This window comes from Pelodiscus sinensis, chromosome 3 (genome assembly GCF_052426305.1).
Source record: "Pelodiscus sinensis isolate ZL-2025 chromosome 3, ASM5242630v1, whole genome shotgun sequence".
NCBI classification, from domain to species: domain Eukaryota; kingdom Metazoa; phylum Chordata; order Testudines; family Trionychidae; genus Pelodiscus; species Pelodiscus sinensis.
The window spans coordinates 160,053,375-160,072,629 of NC_143054.1; the positions used below are offsets into that span (position 1 = coordinate 160,053,375).

Genomic DNA, 19,255 nt, shown 5'->3' on the forward strand with positions numbered 1-19,255 from the left:
TGGATAATGCACAGTCCACTTTTTCTTCTTTGACACACCTTTCCCAACTGGATGCACCATGCAGAAGTAACAATTGCTGGTATGATATGTTGGCTCTCTCCAAATCATTGGCACTGCAAAAGGCATAGATTTCCTTTTCCTGTTCAACCACTGGTGAAAATTTGTTGTACAAGTGTTACAGCATATGTGTGGGGCCCACTTCTTGTCCTGATCTCCAATTTTGCAGCCAAAATAAAGGTGATAGGCTTTTTTAACCATAGTGGTTATACTGCGCTTTTGTGATGCAAAAGTCACTTCACCACAAACATAGCAGAAGTTATCTGCACTGTTCACACAAGTATGAGGCATCTCTGCTCACTTTGGCTAAACAGAAATGTGTCCCTTTGCAAAATCAAACACTGACAAGTAAGAGAGCACGACACTGTATGATTTCTAGAGCTGATATAGGGCAATTTGTTCAGAAGAGTGATGTAAGCGTCGTTATGATTGCATCATCCATGACTTCTAGGAATAACATGATGCAATTCATATCATGTATGACGCAATACCAGCTTCAGCTTGCATCATTCATTGTTTTGCCTAAAAAGCAAGTACTGTCCAAACCCAGTCATAGATTTATTCATAGATCCAGTCAAAGATGTATTTTAGTCATTTCTGGTTTAAACTGAGATCCCTTCCCTTTATAACTCACTTATCCTCCACCATTCGCAAGTCAAGGGTCGTATATACTGACCCAATAGCATATCTTGAAAACTAGAGCCAATCAACAATTTTAAGCATCATTTTCGTTCTCAGTGACCCAGAATTAGTAAAGTTTGACTACATTTATTTCAGAAGCATTTTGGCTGTAGAGCAGTGTAATTGCTCCCAGGGAACTAAGGCCAAATCTACATGGTGGAAAAAATGGATTCACAATACACAACTCCAGCTATGTGAATTGTGTGGCTGGAGTTGATATACCGTACATCGATTTTCTGGGGAGGCCCCACAATGGGCGATTGATGGGAGATTTTCTCCCTTTGACTTCCCTTACTCCTTGCTACAGCAAGGAGTACTGCAGTTTATGGGGGTGCCCTCAACATTCAAGTTAGTGGGTCTTTAGTAGTCCAACTAAATTAAACCCCAGTAGATCGATTGCCGGAGCATCGATCCTTTGGTAAGTGGAGATGTGGCCTAAGCGTTTGTGTTGACAGTTGTGTAAGGACATGATTAAGATTGGAGCTGGAAATCAGGAGATTAAGCCATCATCCAACTTCCAATGCTGACTGCCTGGGAGACCCTGATCACCAGGGCCTCACCCACGCAGCCAGGCTAGTGGTTTGTGTATGTGTACACGGGGCAGTAAGAGAATGGACAGGTGTGGACATGTTAGAGTATGTGGTCTACAAAGGGCACTTTGTCATTCATGGTTTTTCCTTGACCAAAGCAAAGATCAGCTACAAAGGTACAAAGAAAAGCTTGACAGGAGTCATAACATGTTGGAAAACAGCTTGAGTAGCAGTTCCTTTGATTACGGTAGGATCTTTCCAGATAAGCAATGCTAGGAGGTTGTGAGTGCTGTAGCCATTTTCACTGATCATGGGGGAAAGAAAGACATCTGGCAGCCAAGATCCCTACAGGTCTGTCTTTAGTTTATCTCACTGATGAAGTCTGATTTCCCTTTCATGTAAGCTCTGCCCCTGGGCCTTCAGTTTGGGGCCCGGTTCTCCTCTCAACCCCAGTGTTATTCCAGATTTACACAAGGGACAGAATGAGGCTCTTAACGAGCGGATTGCTCACAGCAGGACAGGTCCCAACCCTTGAGTTACTCCAAGTTTCAATAACCTGGAATGGCCACTCCCTTTGCACACAAACACAGCTGGTTTTAGATGCCTTTATTTTGGAAGTCATAGGCTCTTTACAGGCACTGTGCGTTGGTGTTTCAGAACAGTTCAGACTTACTCTACATCACCCAACAATCGAGGGGTGGTGGGAGGGGGGAAAAAATACCTCAGAGCAACAGTTCCAGGAAGGCGTACGACATTCAAGGAAATGATCTGCTTCTTTTGGAGCCACAAAGCAAGGAATCAGGTTTACACAACATACTTAAAAATAATATACATACACAGGAGCAATGCAATGCAAAGCTAAACTACAGCTAAAATGGGTACATATTTAGGGTGCTGCTCGAAAAGGACATTTTAAAACCTAAAAATACAGTTTGTTTGTTTTTTTAAAAAAAGATGGCATGCAATTATATCGTAGTGTTTTGTGCAAATAAAAAAGAATGAAAATAAATATAACTTAAAAACCTTTTCCATGACACTAATGGAATGGGCCACATCCGTAAGGCACTTCCACAGGGGCTACTTTAAGTAGCATAGGGAACCCGGGCAAAAAAGCAGAACAGCACAACCATTTACAACTGTCTCCTCAGAACCACAAACCTGTGCCTGGTGAGAGACTGAGGAAGTCTGATGAGATTTTAATCTTCACCTGACAGACTTGTGCAGGGCTGGGGAACAACAAATAGTCAAATTGCACCCCCTCCCGCTTGTGTTGCAGTGAAGATGCCTTCCTGACACAGGAAAATTGCACCCATCAAACTGTGGCAGAGTGGGCTGATAGCGTCACTACAAGGGGAAAAGATGAGACGATGGGTCTTTTGGAGTTGGGGGAGGGGGATGAGAAAGGTTTATAGAGTCTGTCAGACTTCTAACTAGCTTGTATTAGTCACAGAGGAACAGCTGTAGAATTGTTCATGACCCAAGCTCAATACTGTCCTTGTTGGGGATGTTAGCATGTAATCATTTACATGATTAACTGATAAGCCCAGGCTTATCGGTTAATCCTAATGGTTACATGCACCCCAGAGGCAGCAGGGGTGGAGGGAGTGGGAACCAGTGCTTGTGGGGAACTGGCTTTTAAGCTGGCTCCTCGCACATGCAGGCTCCCGTCGAGCTGCTTGTCCCCCCTGCTGCCTCCAACAGAGGCAGCAAAGAGGAGAGGGGGAGGCAGAAGGAGCTGGTGCTTAAAAGCTGGCTCACCATGAGCACGAGCTCCCATAGAGCTGCCTGTTCCCTCCTCCCCCCCTGCAGTGCCGCCTCTCTATCACAGGCAGAGGGGAAGGGGGTAGGTGAAAGCTGGTGCTTGTGAGGAGCTGGCTTAAAAGCCAGCTCCCTGTGAGCTCCGGTTTCCACCTGCCACTGAGTGTAAACATGCAACCGCTAAAAATGTCAGCGGTTACACATTTACACAAATACACATCCCTAGGCCTTATGTCGCAAATTCTGGAGATCTCCAGGAAGGGCAAGACGCACCAACGATCTTCCTCTCTCCTCTGGTCTGTCAATAGCTGACCTTTAGCGACTTAGTACTGCTGCAAACACTCTGCTTAGGTCAAATGTTCCAGGAAGTTAAAAATTCGCCTCCACCCTAAATAGAGAACTAGTTGTTTTCACAAGCCTTGACACAGACTAACCATTTGTACATCCAGTTTAAGCAGAGCAGACTAGTGAACTATTTGTGAAAAACAGAGCTGGGGATTGAGCAACAAGGGAGGTAGGGGGTGCCTTAGATCCCTGTGTCTTGCAAAGAAAAACAGGGGCGATAACCTTAAGAGCTGCCTCCCTACCTTACCCCCTTCTATATTTCTGTAGATATGAGCACTCTCAAATGCACTCCATCTAGGGGTGTGTTGGTTGCACACAAGGGAGCCAACAGCCATGCCGGTGGGGGGAGGGGTGGCTCCATGCTCCTGGAAGGGATGAGGTCTCAAGCAGAAGGGGCAGGAACAGGGCAGCCAGACCTCAGTGACCCCCACAGCTCACCATGCCATGCCACCCCCCCTAACCCTAAGAGCTACCTGGAGTGCCCTGCATGGTGCTCTGATGGCGATTTAAAGGGCCCGGGGCTCTCGGTGGTGCTGCTAAGACCCTATCAGATGTCTGGCATTTGCCAATCCTAGGGGCTCATAACAAAGATACTAGATAAGATGCTGAATGGCATTGAAAAACAATGGAGACCGCTCCCCACCTTGTGAACTTCCTTCTGTCCCCGATTTACCCGGAATCCACCCCCTTGCACACTTGGCAGTATTAGTCTGGCATGGCGGAGAGGGCAGCTTGCTTGCTTATTGCTAGGAAATACCCACCAACACTGAAGCCTTTTTAAAGTTTCACAGTGGTCCCTATAGCCACTTTCACTCTCCCTCAGCCTCACTGGAGGCCTTCAAGTCCTGTGGTAGGACACCATCCATCCCAGCTTAGGAGGGCTGGAAGTTGCTGCTATATTGAGAGAAGGATCGCTGAAGACAGAAGAGAAATCCCTTCCTTGCTGTCTAGATTCAAACTATTGGCTCTATAGCATTCCCAGTAAGTGCTGGCCCAGAAGGTCTGAGCACAGCCTCAGATCTTCACATGCCAGCTCACTGCCCTACTGCTAAGTTGCTATAAGGCCATTTCAATTTAAAGACAGGCCCATGGTAAACTTCTACAGCTGACAACACCAACCCACCTCAGTGGTTAGAGGGAAGCTCATCATTCAGCACCAAATAGAACCACAGTCACACCACACTTGGTTACTGACTAGAACAGGCTATTCCAATGGCCACTTAAAAATAACGGAACAATCACAGAAATGGATAATGAAGTTGCTTCGAGAGAGAGAAACCTAGATCTGCTTTTATCAGTTACTCCTAAGGAGTCTACATATCTAGCGTCCTAGGACGAAGGATGTTATTAAATGCAACTAAATTGCTGTCAATCGGGTATCCCTGCCTTCACCTTCTCTACAATCTGTGTCTTCCTTATTCCATAAATCCTTAACATGGCCATTTAAAAACTATGGAGTCTTGACTACTTTGTGGATAGTGTGTTACCAACACCAGCCACTAGAGGACGGATGATCCTTACAGATGAACAAGTTCTGTAGCTCACTTAGCCTAAAGGGCTTTAATTACACAGTTCAGGAGCAACAGAGCTCAGCATTGGGACACCATCTTCCCGCAGCTGCACAACTGCTCACTAAGCAAATTCATGTTAAAACGAGATTGACTAAGAGCCAGAAATGCTATGGAAAGAGCATGCATTTGTCAACCAGACCACAGTGGCTCACTGCTCTGGCACCCACAATGAGCGGCACGATCTGCTCCTGTCTACTGAGCAAAGCCAGTGTGTCAAGCTCAATGTTTGTTCTGGCAGGTGATCTACATATGTACAAAACTAAAAACCACCTTAAATAGGGGAGTGATAGCTTTAAAATGGGCACGGGGTTGGAAAGTGTCTTGTAGTGCAGTTCAGAAGAGTCAGTTTGAGGGGCAGGATTCTGGGTAGTGGTGGAGTTGGACATATGGCTTTAATGCAGGTCCTCGCTCTGTGACAATTCTGTCAGGATCTCAATGAGGTTGTCCAGCCCCCAGAGGTAGCCATCCTCTCTGTTCCCTTCCACCCACGGCACGTTGTGCTGGAGCAACTGTCCCTCTGGCAGTGGTGTGGTCTTCCCAAAGTCGATCATCCACACTTTGGCCTGTTCCCTTTGGTCATGAATGAAGAGGAGGGAGCTACCAATTACCTGCAGAAAGAAAGACACTATAATTCATCATTCCAGTTTTAGTTAAACATCAATGCCAGTCAGCCAATGGCCACTTGTGTGATCACACTCCCACTGTCTAAAACTGCACCTGCACAAATATTTTAGGCTCAAGTTTTTGCATGTGCATAAACTTGGATTTGTGTACACCAGCTGTATTTGTTCATGTAAATCAGATATTTAAACTACCTGATTCACTCATAAGTCACAGATATTGTGCATGCAAGCTTTGCCAAATTGAGGAGCATGAAAGTTTGGGCTTATAAAATTCTAGTGGCAAACTTCAGAAGCCAAGTGGAGTTTCCCAGGGTGGGGAAGTCATAGGGACTATCTTCATGGGGACACTCAGGAAAGTTAAGACTAAAGGCAGGAGGTTAATGCACATCAGTTAGAACACACAGAACCACTGAGGGTATGTCTACACTACCCCGCTAGTTCGAACTAGCGGGGTAATGTATGCATACCGAACGTGCAAATGAAGCCCGGGATTTGAATTTCCCGGGCTTCATTTGCATAAGCCGGCCGGCGCCATTTTTAAATGCCGGCTTGTTCGAACCCCGTGCCGCGCGGCTACACGCGGCACGGGCTAGATAGTTCGAACTAGCAAGCCATTCCGAACTATCTGTACGCCTCGTGGAACGAGCTGTAGACTGATGGACTCTATACTGACTTGCGCTGTTGCTATTCATGAAAGCACCAGCAAGTGCAAACCTGACAAGAGCAGCAAAAGGGGGCACCTTCAGCTGGGAATGCAGATGAGACTTGGAAGGTAGAAGAGAAAGACTCAGCCAAATGTAGGAAGCTGTTCTTGAACCATGAAAGGCACTGGAGAGCAATTTGTAAGTGGGAAGGAATCCTTACAGGAGAAATTAAATTAATGACCATCCAACCAGTCACCAGACGGCTCAGAAGATATTCCTGTTAGCCACCAGCTCAAGACAGCATGGGGGCTAGGACATCCCTAAAAGCAGTCCCCAGGAAAGAATAGTGATGCAGCTCTAAAAGAATTCAACCACAGTCAGCATTAAATTTGGAATTTCCATCCCATAGTAAAGGCAGTCCCAAACCAGAATGAAAAATTGTCATTTAGAAGTTTCTGTGGAATGGAAATTCCAAAAGATTTCCATTTGGAAATGTCAAAATATTTTGTTTCAACATTAGTTCAAAAAATAAACCAAACAAACCCTGACATTGCTGCAATCTAAATGTTTAATTTTGATTTGTTGAACTGACCCCAAACTCTTTGTTTCAGGTAATTTCAACATTTGAATTGTCTTTAGAATTCAGGTGCAAAAATGTGTGGAGAAAAATATAGAAGCTATTTTCTGACAGAAAATCATTCTGACAGAAGATTCCTGACCAGTCTTCCACTTGCAGGATCTCTTATCAGCTCTGTAAGTGCTGTTTTGAGAAACCTCAAAGGATGCTGGCAGAATATCTGGAACCATGTTTGAATAGCTCATAATGCTGGAAGCCAGCCATTATCTGGAATTTGCATTAGTGTAGAACTTAGCATAGACATACCATATATAGAGAGAAAGTAGCCAGAAATATTCCTGAAGTCACAGATAACTGTAAGCATTCTGAGCAAACATTTGTGGCATGGGCCAATAAAAATTGATGATCATACCATTTAAAGGTAGCTTTTACATAGTGTCATGTGTGACAAGTTTACCTCAAAGTTGTAGGTTACATGATCTCTCTGCAGGTACTAAACGGACAAATTATGAAAATACAAATTTGAGAATAAACTCAAATTTTAGAAATGTATGAGTTTTAACACTTACTATATTCTTTTCTTGGATAGAAGCTACAGTGTACACATACAAACAGATCTAGCTAAGCATCATCTTGAGAGAGAAAGACAAGTTCTACCTCATGGCATTTAAAGAATGGAGATGTTTCCAGGGTGGCACGGATCCCCTTCAGCCGATTAAGGTAACCGTTCTGGAATTATAAAGAAAATAAGCACTGTGAGTATAAGTCTTTTCAAGCAAGTTAGTGTAGTTAGGGCTAGAAAGGGATATGTTAACTAGTAACATGGTGAATTTCTGGAAAGCGCCAAGAGATCCTTCAAAGTCCCCTTGCTAATCATACCAATGTTCATAGTCTAATCCAAAAAGCAGGCTAAATTATAAATATTTTAATATATACAGTACTGGCTAACCATGCTGCTAGCCCTAACAGAGTCAAGTTAGCTACTCAAACGCTGGCTCTGGTGGGAAATTGTGGAGGGGGGCAGGAGAGAACTTTAAGAGGTTAGCAGTTGGACTGATCAGATTCACCTCTCATTTGCCCTACCTTTAAATAATGTAAGAGTGGTTTGAAAGGACTCCCAGTCTGCGGACTAAGGAGCAATTTGGCCAAGCCAGAGCCATGCAGAGTTGTTTACAGACCAAGAATAAATCCCAGGTAGTTAAAGTCAAAGTAAACAGGCAGGTTTGAAGTAGGGAGCGCTAAGAGTCAGGCCATTTAGAGTTATTTGCTAACAGGCTTTATAAGGTAGGGCCTAAAATGGAGCTAGTTTATCAAACTGTGTATTTTGCCCAGTCTATATAAAACATTTACAGCTAAACTGCTAGTTCACCTAGCAATGAGCAGCAGCACATTTGGCATATGCAATATCTATAGGTTTGCAGCGTTCAGATCTAGCAGAGGGGCAGCTGCAGACAAGACGGTTTCCCATGCCTCCCAGCCCACTCCAGGACATTGGGCACCCTTACAGACAGCCTTATGAGACAGCCCACAGTCTACTCTAAAAAATTAGAAGGAAATCTTGTCCAGCAAGATTCAGAGATCAAAAGTAAGAAACAAACTGAAAGGTCCAGTCTATCTTCACCAGCCCCAGCCACTACTGATGGGAGCTTGTTCCTTACATCCTATGCCTTTTCTCTTGCTCTAAAGCAGACTTCCCCTCCCCTGGTTTAGCTGACCAAGCCTACCCTTCTGCATCTGTCTTCTGGCAGTGAGTGGTCTTGTAATCCTACTGGCTGCCTGAAATCATCATGTTGCCTAATGCAAAGTCTGAATGTTGCCATTACAGCTAACAGCATGTTCTCTCCTGTCCTCTACCTACCCTTGCACCTCCTCCAGGCTAGGATGTGGTCTCTGCTTTGCCTCTCTGGTGCTATGTTCCAATGGGCTTGGCACAGTAGCAGTACATTTAATTCTCTGGTCCTTGGAATTATACAATGCACCAGCAAGGAGAGAGTGTAGAGAAGGAAGGAGTCCATCCTTGCACTTGGCAGAAATTTGGGTAATGTCTTCCTAATGCAACTGCTAACTCACCAAAACGTTTCGGTTTCCTTTAGTGAATCCTCTGAAGGCTTCTGTGACCTGTTCCTTTGTTCGTGTCTTCTTGAAATCCCGGTTCACTGTGCCATCTTCTTTCTTAAAAAGGGAAACAGAAACCCAGACACACTGTCATGAGAACGGGTTGTCAGAGGAGATGACTTGTGTTTGAAACACTACTGGGCATGTCATTAAACACAATTCAGACCAGTCTCCTGGGCTTTGTCTACACTGAAGGGTTTTGTGCAAGAAGCCTTTTGCGGAAGAGTTCTTGTGCAAAAACTTCTTGCACAAAAGCGCATCCACACCTCAAAGTGCATTGCAAAAGCAATGTGCTTTTGTGGTAGCTTCTATGCTGCATGGACACTCTTGCTCAAGAAAGCTGTGATTGCCATTCACAGAATGGCTATCAGAGCACCTGTGCTTTTGCTGATAGGGGTTTCTTGTGCAAAAACCACTCCGGGGCCTTTTTACCTTTTTGCACGAAGGACTTAGTTCTAGTTAACGTTTGACTGCTGCGTGTAGCCGCGGGCAGTTAGTTCGGACTAAGGGAATTTAAAAATGGTGCCCGGATGGGAAGATGCAAATAAAGCCCGGGATATTTAAATCCCGGGCTTCATTTGCAACTTCGAATGCCTACATTAGCCTCCCTAGTTCGAACTAGGGGGGCTAGTGTAGACATACCCTCAGACGCTGTAGAAATAAAGAGTATAGAGCAAGTTCTGTCATTGTTTGTCCACATTCTATAAACAGCAGGGTAATCAGAATTCTCTTTGGGACACTCACTTCCTAGACATAATGACCAGTTTTAAAATGTGTCCTATACATGCATCTTTGTTTCCATAGTCTAGTTCTTCATGAAGGATGGCTTGTTTGCCCAAAACACTCTGAAAGGATGATGAGCCGGAAAGGCATCCTGTTGTGCTGGGGAAGATGAAGACTTAAGAAATGGGTCAGAGAATGAGGGAAGGAAGGCAGTACAATGAATATCCTGCCCTGTAGCTTTAGATGTCATGGGGTTCCTTGTAAAGTCTTCCCAGAGGAGTTTGAAGGATTCAGCTGATCCCCATTCCCACAGAATAAGGTATTGACTGCACACAAGTCAGTAAACTCTGAAACCAATCAGACATGGAAGGTGAAATGTGTGTGTGAATCAACATGTACAAGATTTAGTCCTAACTGATCCTGTTACTTTTTGGTTTTAGTTTTAGTGTTACAAGAAGGAGAGAGAAAAACTGTTCTCCTTGGCCTCTGAGGATAAGGCAAGAAGCAATGGACTTAAACAGCAGCAAGGGAGGTTTAGGTTGGACATTAGGAAAAACTTCCTAACTGTCAGGATGGTTAAACACTGGAATAAATTGCCTAGGGAAGTTGGGGAATCTCCATCACTGGAGATATTTAGGAGCAGATTAGACAGACACCTGTCAGGGATGATGTCTCTGGTGCTTGGTCCTGCTGTGAGGGCAGGGGATTGGACTTGATGACCTTTTGAGGTCCCTTCCAGTTCTACTATTCTGTTATCTGAGTTATCTCTTTGCACCACAACGTACACTTGCATTTAGTAGCCCATCTTCTCCAACTCTCTCAGCCTTGTGGTTGTGAAGACCTTCCTAATGTAAAAGGATGCAGTGGCACCTGCCCAGTTTTGCAGACAGCCTGAAACAGCACCTGTGAGAATGCTGACGGTGTTTGAAATTCAATGTCTAATGACAATACAAATAATCTCTATGAGGTTGGTTATTTCCCAGCTGATCCACGTGCGTTAGGAAAACAGGGCTGTAATTAGGAGGCTCCCCGCAGATTACTGAAGAAGCCGCTCTTTCTGACAGCAGCGGAAGAAGCAGCTAGAGCTGTGGGTGTCAGCTAGACGGCTGCCACCACTTATTTTACACCCCACTTACCACTTGTTTTCACCTCGGCTTGTTTTATTCAATCTGATCACTGGTTAGTAGAGCTGACCCCTCAATTGCTTTTGCCCTTTTTCCCATTTCAAAGCTACAGCTCCTGATGTTTATCGCTAGTAAAAGTTTTGAAAGATCTTAACTCTCATTATCTTTCAATGAGTTATATGCTTCTAAGGCCTGGTCAACATCTAAACATTGGATCAACCTAGCTATGTTGCTCAGGTCTGTGAAAAATGTTGTGCCCCGTGCTGTGTAGTTAGGATGACACAAACCACACTGTAAAATTCTTCCATCAGCCTCACTAGCATCTTCTGGAGATATGGATTTCCTATCTTGACCTACATTGCTACATCAAGAGTCTACCGCTTCTGTTGAAGTAGGACATGTCTACACTACAGTGCTACATTAGCACAGCTACAGAGCTATGGATGTGCCCAGGAGCTATTGAAGCACCCTAAAAGTGTGGGGGTCACAGGTGGCTGAATCATGGCTCTGCCACCCATGCCACACCATCCCAGACCACATCTCACACTGCTCCTGCCCCCCGGCTGCCCCTTCCCTTGAGGCTCTAACTCCATTTTGTCCCTTCCACAAGGTCTCACCCCTGCCCCGCCTCTTCTCCCAGGATCCTGCCCAGCCTCTTTCCCCCAGGAGCTCACCTGTCTCCCCTTCCTTTCCCCCCCCTCCCCCACTTGCTCCTCTCTACCTCTCCTCGTTTCTCATCTTTATGGCTGGTAAAAAGTGGTAAAAATGGCCATGGTACCTTGTCCTTCCCCCTCTCCCCCGCCTCCAGTTCTGGCAGGCCTGACTATGCCACTCTACTGTGGATATACCCTCAGTCACTTAGGGTATGTCTACACTACCACCCTAGTTTGAACTAGGGTGGTTAATGTAGGCAACCGAAGTTGCAAATGAAGCCCGGGATTTGAATTTCCCGGGCTTCATTTGCATCTTGCCAGGCGCCACCATTTTTAAAGCCCCGCTAGTTCGGACTCCGTACCCGCGGCTACATGCGGCTCGAACTAGGTAGTTCGGATTAGGCTTCCTATTCCGAACTACCGTTACTCCTCGTGGAACGAGGTGTACCGGTAGTTCGGAATAGGAAGCCTAATCCGAACTACCTAGTCCGTGCCGCGTTTAGCCGCGGGCACGGAGTCCGAACTAGCGGGGCTTTAAAAATGGTGGCGCCTGGCAAGATGCAAATGAAGCCCGGGAAATTCAAATCCCGGGCTTCATTTGCAACTTCGGTTGCCTACATTAACCACCCTAGTTCGAACTAGGGTGGTAGTGTAGACATACCCTTAAGGCTTGTCTTCACTGCAAAATTGTAAGCTGTTTCCCATTCACACATATAAACCCTTCATTTGGGTTGGTGCTTCTAACTTTATTTGTCTGGCACAGGCTCCAGCTCAAGATAGCACAACTCTGTAATTGCTAACACAACCGTCCTGTAGTGTGGATGAAGGCTAGTTCCACTCAAGTTATGTCAGTCCTCCAAAGCCATCCCAGCATTCTCTCCTGCCCCCATCCTCATGAGGAGGCAGCAGGATAATTCCACCACAAGTCCCTGGGGGAACATTCATAGAGTGGCACTACTGAGCCAAGAACTGTGAGACAGGCCCACAGAACTCTTAGACCCACGCATAAGAGAGGGCAACACCCAAGTGGAAAAAACAGCTCAGATGTTATTTTGCAGCATTGCGGCTTTCACTCCAGCTAGACTAAAACTGAGAGAAGAAACTGAAGCGTAGATAACTCAGGTTAACTCTGCACTGAAGATACGTCCTTCAGCACCTTTGAAGAGTTACCCATTATGTTTAAACGAGAGATGGAGAGCAGCCCGTTACGTAGGAGAAGAATCTCCATAGTCCTGATCAAGCCCATGTCTTGATATGGCAATCTGAGTCTGGCACAAACTAAAATGCACATTGGGGTTAGGATCAAGGTTTTAGTTCAAAATTTCAGCATGACAATTCCAAACACCAAAAGAGACACCCTGGCTTTGTGAAAGTCCAGATCCACATTGCAAGCCCTCAAGTTTGAGAGCAGCTTTTGCTTCTCTCCATTATAGAAACTGGCTCCTGTACTAAAGGATTGGATCATGGTTTCATATATTCCTCTCTTTCCCTTCCTCCCCCACCCATCTACTATGGTTGTAATTTCACAGATGCAATTAGGATGACAGCCTCCACATTCTGAGAAGTGGCAGAAAGTCAATTAAACATGCTGCCGCTAGAGGGCAGTTTTAAACTGCTAGGATGTTACACATCCTAACGCCTGGTCTCAGCTTATAAATTGGGTAGACATAACTATGACACTTGTGGGCATGAAAAATGAATACTCCTGAGTGCCGTAGCTAAGCTAAAATAAGCCCCCACATAGCCATTGATTCTTCCTCAATCTTGCTACTGCTACTTGGGGAGGTGGGTTACTTACATCGACAGAAAAATCCCTTCCATCACCGTAGAAGCATATTCACTATGACACTGCTTGGCAAAGCTACACGACCAAGCTTTTCAGTAGTTACAAGATACTGGAAGGGGAAAGAGCAGAAAAAATTTCTGCTTTGAATTTGCCAATCACAGGGCTGGATCATGATATTTTTTAAAATATCCCTAAAATTTGCAGGGGCTCGATTCTCTCTTATTGGAGCAAGTTAGGACCCATAACTCAAAGCAAAAGTTTAGTCAAAGCTTTGCCTGTTTCTTGGGTGGAAATAGCCCTTTTCTAAGGCTCTCCCTCAGAAGCCAGAAGGAGGCCCGGGACATCTTGAAATGATGTGAAACTGGCTGAGAGAGATCATTCTGTGTGCACATTTCACCAGGTCTGGCTACAGAAACTTCATGTTACTACTGAATTTATCACTTCTCCCAGACCGTTTTTCCCATGAACCCTGCCCTGTGTTATGGCACGGAGACGGGTCAAGCAGCCTCACCTTTATCCCCTCGATTCTGAATCCCAGCGTTGCTGTTGAACTAATGGTCTCTCTCCACTGCATGTATCGGGGCTTGGTTACTGCATGCTGTTCATTCTCCTCCTCGGTTGGGGCATTAGGGTCTACTTCAATCATCTTCTGATACATGTCCTTCCGCAGGCTTGGCTTCTTTCTGGCCTTAGTTAGCTCTTCCTCCAAATACGTTCTGTAAAGGAAGTGGAAGGATTATGAGCAGTTGATCAATGTGGTACAGTTCCAATGTATCAGGATCACTGTCTAAACATGTTAATAGTGCCAAGGAGGGATGGCTGCCCTTACTCAGGGACTGATCAACCAATACAGACCCTAACAGGAAGTCCAAGTGCCTTCAACTCCCAATGACTTCGCTTGGAAACAAAAGCACTCAAGATCCTCCCAAGGACCAAACCCTAAAGAGGCAGTGCCTTACAGGCAATTTCCAAAGAGCAAGAATCCGCAACATGGGGTTTGCAATAAATATGTAAACAGGTCTCCCATGCCCAGGAGCCTCATGACATGCAAGTGAACTGGGGCCCCAACTAAAAACTCAACATTAGCAACCCGAGATGTGGTATAAGAAGAGTCCATCAGCTACCATACCACAGTGCTCTCCAGTTACACTGAGAAAAGAGATGCAGAAGGCAAATGCAGCATGCACAGAAAAGCTTTTTATTTCCATCCCACCTGCCATTATTCAGAGCTCAGCCCACAGACAGACATTACAACTCAGGTGAACCCCAAAATGTTCTGATTGAGAACATGATCCAAGGGCTGGCTCCACAGGAGGCACTTTGCCATTCAAAGAGGGGAAACACAGGACACTTGTACTGCCATAATGCCTACAGCAGTGATGGGCAGCCGAAACTAGTGAGTGGGCCACAACATTGGTCCTCCATCATCATCCAACATTGTCATAACCAAGACAGTCACTCTGGATGGGGTCGTTTTGCTACTGCACTTGAGTCCCTAGATTTGCCGGATGTGCCGATTGAACCTCTTTGATTGGATGCAGAAGTAGCATATGGCTTTCACAGTCAATGTTGTGTACAGTGAGCATGTACCTCATTTCACATTCCCTTGCTTTACTTGTGCATCACTTTAGTAATACTGGTAGGAAAAAAAACTATGTTGAAGGAAACCAGCAGAATCTGCCAACATTGCTCATAGGTAATGGTAAACAAACCCTTGATGGGCCATGCACGGTCCTTGGGCCACAGGTTGCCCACCATGGGCTTACAGGCTACAATGAAAATCAGAGCCCCACTGTGTTGGGCACTGCATAGTTAGTGACAGTCCTTGCCCTAAGAAGCATGTACATGGAATATCAGAAGATATCCAGGGAGTAGCTGCCTATTGAGAAATGTGAAGATATTAACCTATATAAAGATTGTTTAACTGATCCTATGCAATTCAGTACCCCAAACTTCCAGCTTGTTGCAAAATACTTCAGACATTCTGAATTTACTTAGAATTCAAAATCAGTTTAGTTCCTCTGCTCTGCCTATCCATGGTGCCCCACAGTTCCCTCCTGACAGGTATGAGAGGGGCCTGAAGACCTAGGCAGGCTTATAACACTGCTGCTGGATCTGTTTCAACATGACTATCCTCCTCTTAGTGCTAAATGTCTAACAGAACTCTGGTACATTGCATGCTGTCATCTTCTGATCAATGGGCAGGGTTAACTTAACCAAGAGTTAACTCTATGTGGATTGGCTAAAGCAAATCAAAGACGTCAAGGAAACAGATGACCAAGTTTGGCTCTGGACAAATAGTGAACAAGCTTAGGATGCAGCTAATGTGGTATTTAAGGGCTGTAGGGTTTCTCCATCGAATGAAGGGACCTGTCCTGCAAGGTATTCAGCACCTCTCCTGCACAGTGCAATGTCCAAGGCTGGCCATGACTTCCTCTCTCTCATCCCAAAGATCAGCTATCAGCTAAAACCATCTCCACCTTCACCACTTCAGTTCCTGTAGCCTCTTCTACAGCCTCCCTCGATACCTGCTCCAGCCTATACAGAAACACAGCCACTGGGATCATCTTCCACAACCACTGATCTGCATAGCACGTGCTGCACAGCTGCATCAAGTTCAAGTTTGCATTCACCCTCAAGGCCCTACCAGACTTCCACTCAAAGCGCAGACCCCTAAAGTGTACCAATTTAGAGCAGGCACTGTCATCAACGGGAAGGGAAGTCTTCTCTCTCAACCTTTCTCCTCTGCACTAAGTAAGGAACAGATTACTCAGGGTTTCTCTTTGACAACTAGTATGGAATGCTGAGCAAACCTAAACAAGAAGTCATTCTCCTGAGCTAACTGGAGCTTTCAGAATGTGCTCTGTCAACTGACCGTGTGCCATGGAAACTGGCAGGGTTCAAGAAGACAGAGAGAGAGAAGTTGCTACATCCCAGCACTTGACTGTTAATAGCATTTGATGTTCCCTTTGAGAATCAGCTGACATGCTTTGACTTCTGCGAAGTCTGTCTTGTGCTTTTTTTATACATCTCCCTGCCCCCTCACCACACAGCCCAGAGTGCTGCAGCAAACAGGGTGTTAAACAGGATGTTTTCACACAAAGCTGGTTTGAGATAGCTTAGTTCGTCTGGTGTGTGTCTGTTTTAGTTGGATTGTCAAGGAGGCAAAACCTTGTTCCTACTCCTGTAAAATACAGAGCAGAGTGAAGAGCTTTAACGTCAAATACGTCTGGTTTGATTCATAATGAAAAACAATGGGACAATTGGGAGGGGCTGGAGTGAATGTTCCTCCACTGGACATATATAATCTTTCCCATAGATGTTATTGGTTTGGTTCCCAACTATCTGAAATTCTGTTCTATGAGCAGACATACAGTATTTATTACCCTTGCTGTGGATTCTGGCCAGTCAGCTCACAGTGATAGCTGTGATAAATCAGGGGGATTTGCAATAAAGTCTTACAGCTGCTTTCGGCAGCCTCCAGACAGATGTAAGCTGCTACTTCCTAGAGAAACCTACAGGTGGGGGAAAAGGCAATCTCCTCTAAGACATACTAAGATAGCTTCTGCTCAGTCACAAGCAACAGCTCTGAGTTGCCTTCAGATAAGTCCCTCTCAGAGCAAACATTTTTGCCACCATCTGTTGAATTAAACAAGATCTGCTATGGAAGAAATTCTGTGCGGGGAAAGGAATGTCCAGTGCTCTTTACAATGGTCCTGTTGTCCCAGCCGGTGACACTGATTTATATTGTACAGTTCAGGTTGCAAGGATTGATTTTTATCCATAAATGTTGATTTCACACTGACAGCAAGTCTTTCCATCAATGATAATCATAATTTACAGCTAGGCTACGTAAGCAAAATGCTGCTTAAAAACGTACTAACATTTGATGTAAGGTTATTTATTTCACATATTTCGATGCATGATGTTGACAATTTGTGTTTTACTGGAGATGAGGGTTGAATTTTCTGAATCTCAATGTGATCATTAATGATTATTTCTGAGACCTCCACTGTTGCCCTTCTTCCCGCCCCAGAATTTCACACTTCTGTGAAAATTAGAATAGCTAACAATAGAGAAATGCTTCAAATACACATTGGTGAAATTATTCATTGAAATGAAAAACATAAAAATCAAATTCGGACCCCGGATTCCCTTGTTGTCCTATCTACAAGGACTCCCTTCCTCTGGTAGCAAAGACATTCAGTAAATGTCACAGTTTGCTGCCTCTCAGACAGAGAGCAGGTTCATGATATCAGGCTCTAATCTTCCAACTCAGAGGTCCTCCATCTTTCCCTTCAGGCCTTGCCTCTAGGTTCAGGCCTTGCCTCTAAGTTCTACTCTAGAAAAGCATATGAATCAGTATTTCACAAACGTTAACCCTCAAAGCCCACCTATCTGTGAAACCATATCTAGCTCTGGGGCAGCCATTGAACAGTGTAGGAGAGCATACAGAAAGCCACCCCGCTGAACTGCCGCAGGAATTCAGGAAGGCAGAATGCAATTACCATAGTGTGAATTTGGCCAGGACAGTGAGGGTATGTCTACACTACCACCCTAGTTCGAACTAGGGGGAGTAATGTAGTCATACCGAGTTGCAAATGAAGTCCGGGATTTGAATTTCCCGGGCTTCATTTGCATAAAGCCGGCCGGCGCCATTTTTAAATGCCGGCTAGTTCGGACTGCGTGCCGCGTGGCTACATGCGGCACGAACTAGCTAGTTCGGATTAGGCTTCCTAGGGGGGTAGTGTAGACATACCCTGTGGGTATTCATAAAGGCCCACGGGATCTTTCATAGCCAAAGGGATCAAAAACTTGATTTTCCATCTCCAGAATAGCAGCACAGTGCACTTGAGACACTGGCAGGAAATTGCTCCCACACTGACTGAAAAAAAGCAATCACCTACTGAAATTCTACTCCCTATAGCACGTGTGCGTGTATGTACGTGTGTCTCTACTGCTGTCCCAGTTCAATCTTGTTTGGACTGTGATCCTGTCTGAGTCAAAGTAGTTTGGTATGACAGATTAGATACACTAGCAAGACACAATGCCCCTCCTTCACACGTCATACCCACTGATCCATTATACCAAAGCTATTCTCTTAGGCCATATCTATATTAGACCCAGAAGGTTGGCTTAAGGCACGCAACTCCTGCTATTTAAATAACGTATCTGGAGTTGACGTACCTTAATTTAAGTCAAGCTTGGTGCCATCTTCACAGAGGGAAGTTGGCAGGAGCAAACACTCGCATTAGCTTCCCTTACTCCTTGGAACTGCAAATACTGGTGTCAACTGGAGACGCCCTCGGCATTCAATTTAGCAGGTCTTTATTACACCCACTAAATTGAATGCCAGAAGATCAGTCTCCAGCATGTCGCTAGTTGAGGACTTGCTCTCTCAGATGGGCCATGCTTTCTTTCGGTTTTGCCTATGCCCAGGCAGTGGTGGTCAATAGGCACTTTACTTCAGCTCTCGAGCAGGATGCAGGCGATGGCACTAGAGAGACTAGTGGAATGGGGTTATCTATGCACCTCGTGGGACCTTGATAGGCCCACAATTTATATCTGTTTCAGACATCAAATCCGCAGATATCTACTTTATATCTACGGGTATCCGCATTCGTGAATATGGATGCAGATATCAGCGGTTTATTTTTGTAGATATAGATACAAATTTTGTGTCCACACTGCGCTCTAGCAATCTAGGCATCTGGTCACAAATGAGGACATTACCAGAGCCTCCTCTCCTTTAAACCCTCACCTACAACAAAGTGGTGAAGGGCTCTGGCTTCAATTAGCATGTGACTTTAGGGTGGGGGAAGAGAGCAGGCAATGCGGTCTGAAATACTCCCCCTCCGAGCACAGTCTCTTCATTTGTGGATACCTTTCCCTTCCCCTCTCCATCTCCCCTCGGCTTTATCCGTCACTGGACCCCAACGCATCTGGTTTTAGACTGAAGGTAACTGGAGGAGGCCTTCTAAAGCACGACAGTATTTCTTCCCGCTTGGATAAAGGAGGGGTAGCAAGGCATCAATAATTACTTTCTTCTTGCACCCCACCCCACCACC

General features: G+C 45.2%; 1 protein-coding gene across 1 annotated transcript in view; it reads right to left on the reverse strand.

Moving 5' to 3' along the window:
* Positions 1 to 1,859: 1,859 nt before the first annotated feature.
* Positions 1,860 to 19,255, reverse strand: part of ITPKB (inositol-trisphosphate 3-kinase B) — a 93,848-nt gene continuing 76,452 nt past the window's right edge. The window contains exons 5-8 of the mRNA XM_075925311.2: positions 13,699 to 13,903; positions 8,857 to 8,958; positions 7,444 to 7,515; positions 1,860 to 5,550 (exon numbers count right to left, since the gene is read on the reverse strand). Coding sequence (XP_075781426.2) covers positions 5,335 to 5,550; positions 7,444 to 7,515; positions 8,857 to 8,958; positions 13,699 to 13,903 — 595 coding nt within the window. The 3' untranslated portion in view covers positions 1,860 to 5,334. The remainder of the gene's footprint in view (positions 5,551 to 7,443; positions 7,516 to 8,856; positions 8,959 to 13,698; positions 13,904 to 19,255) is intronic.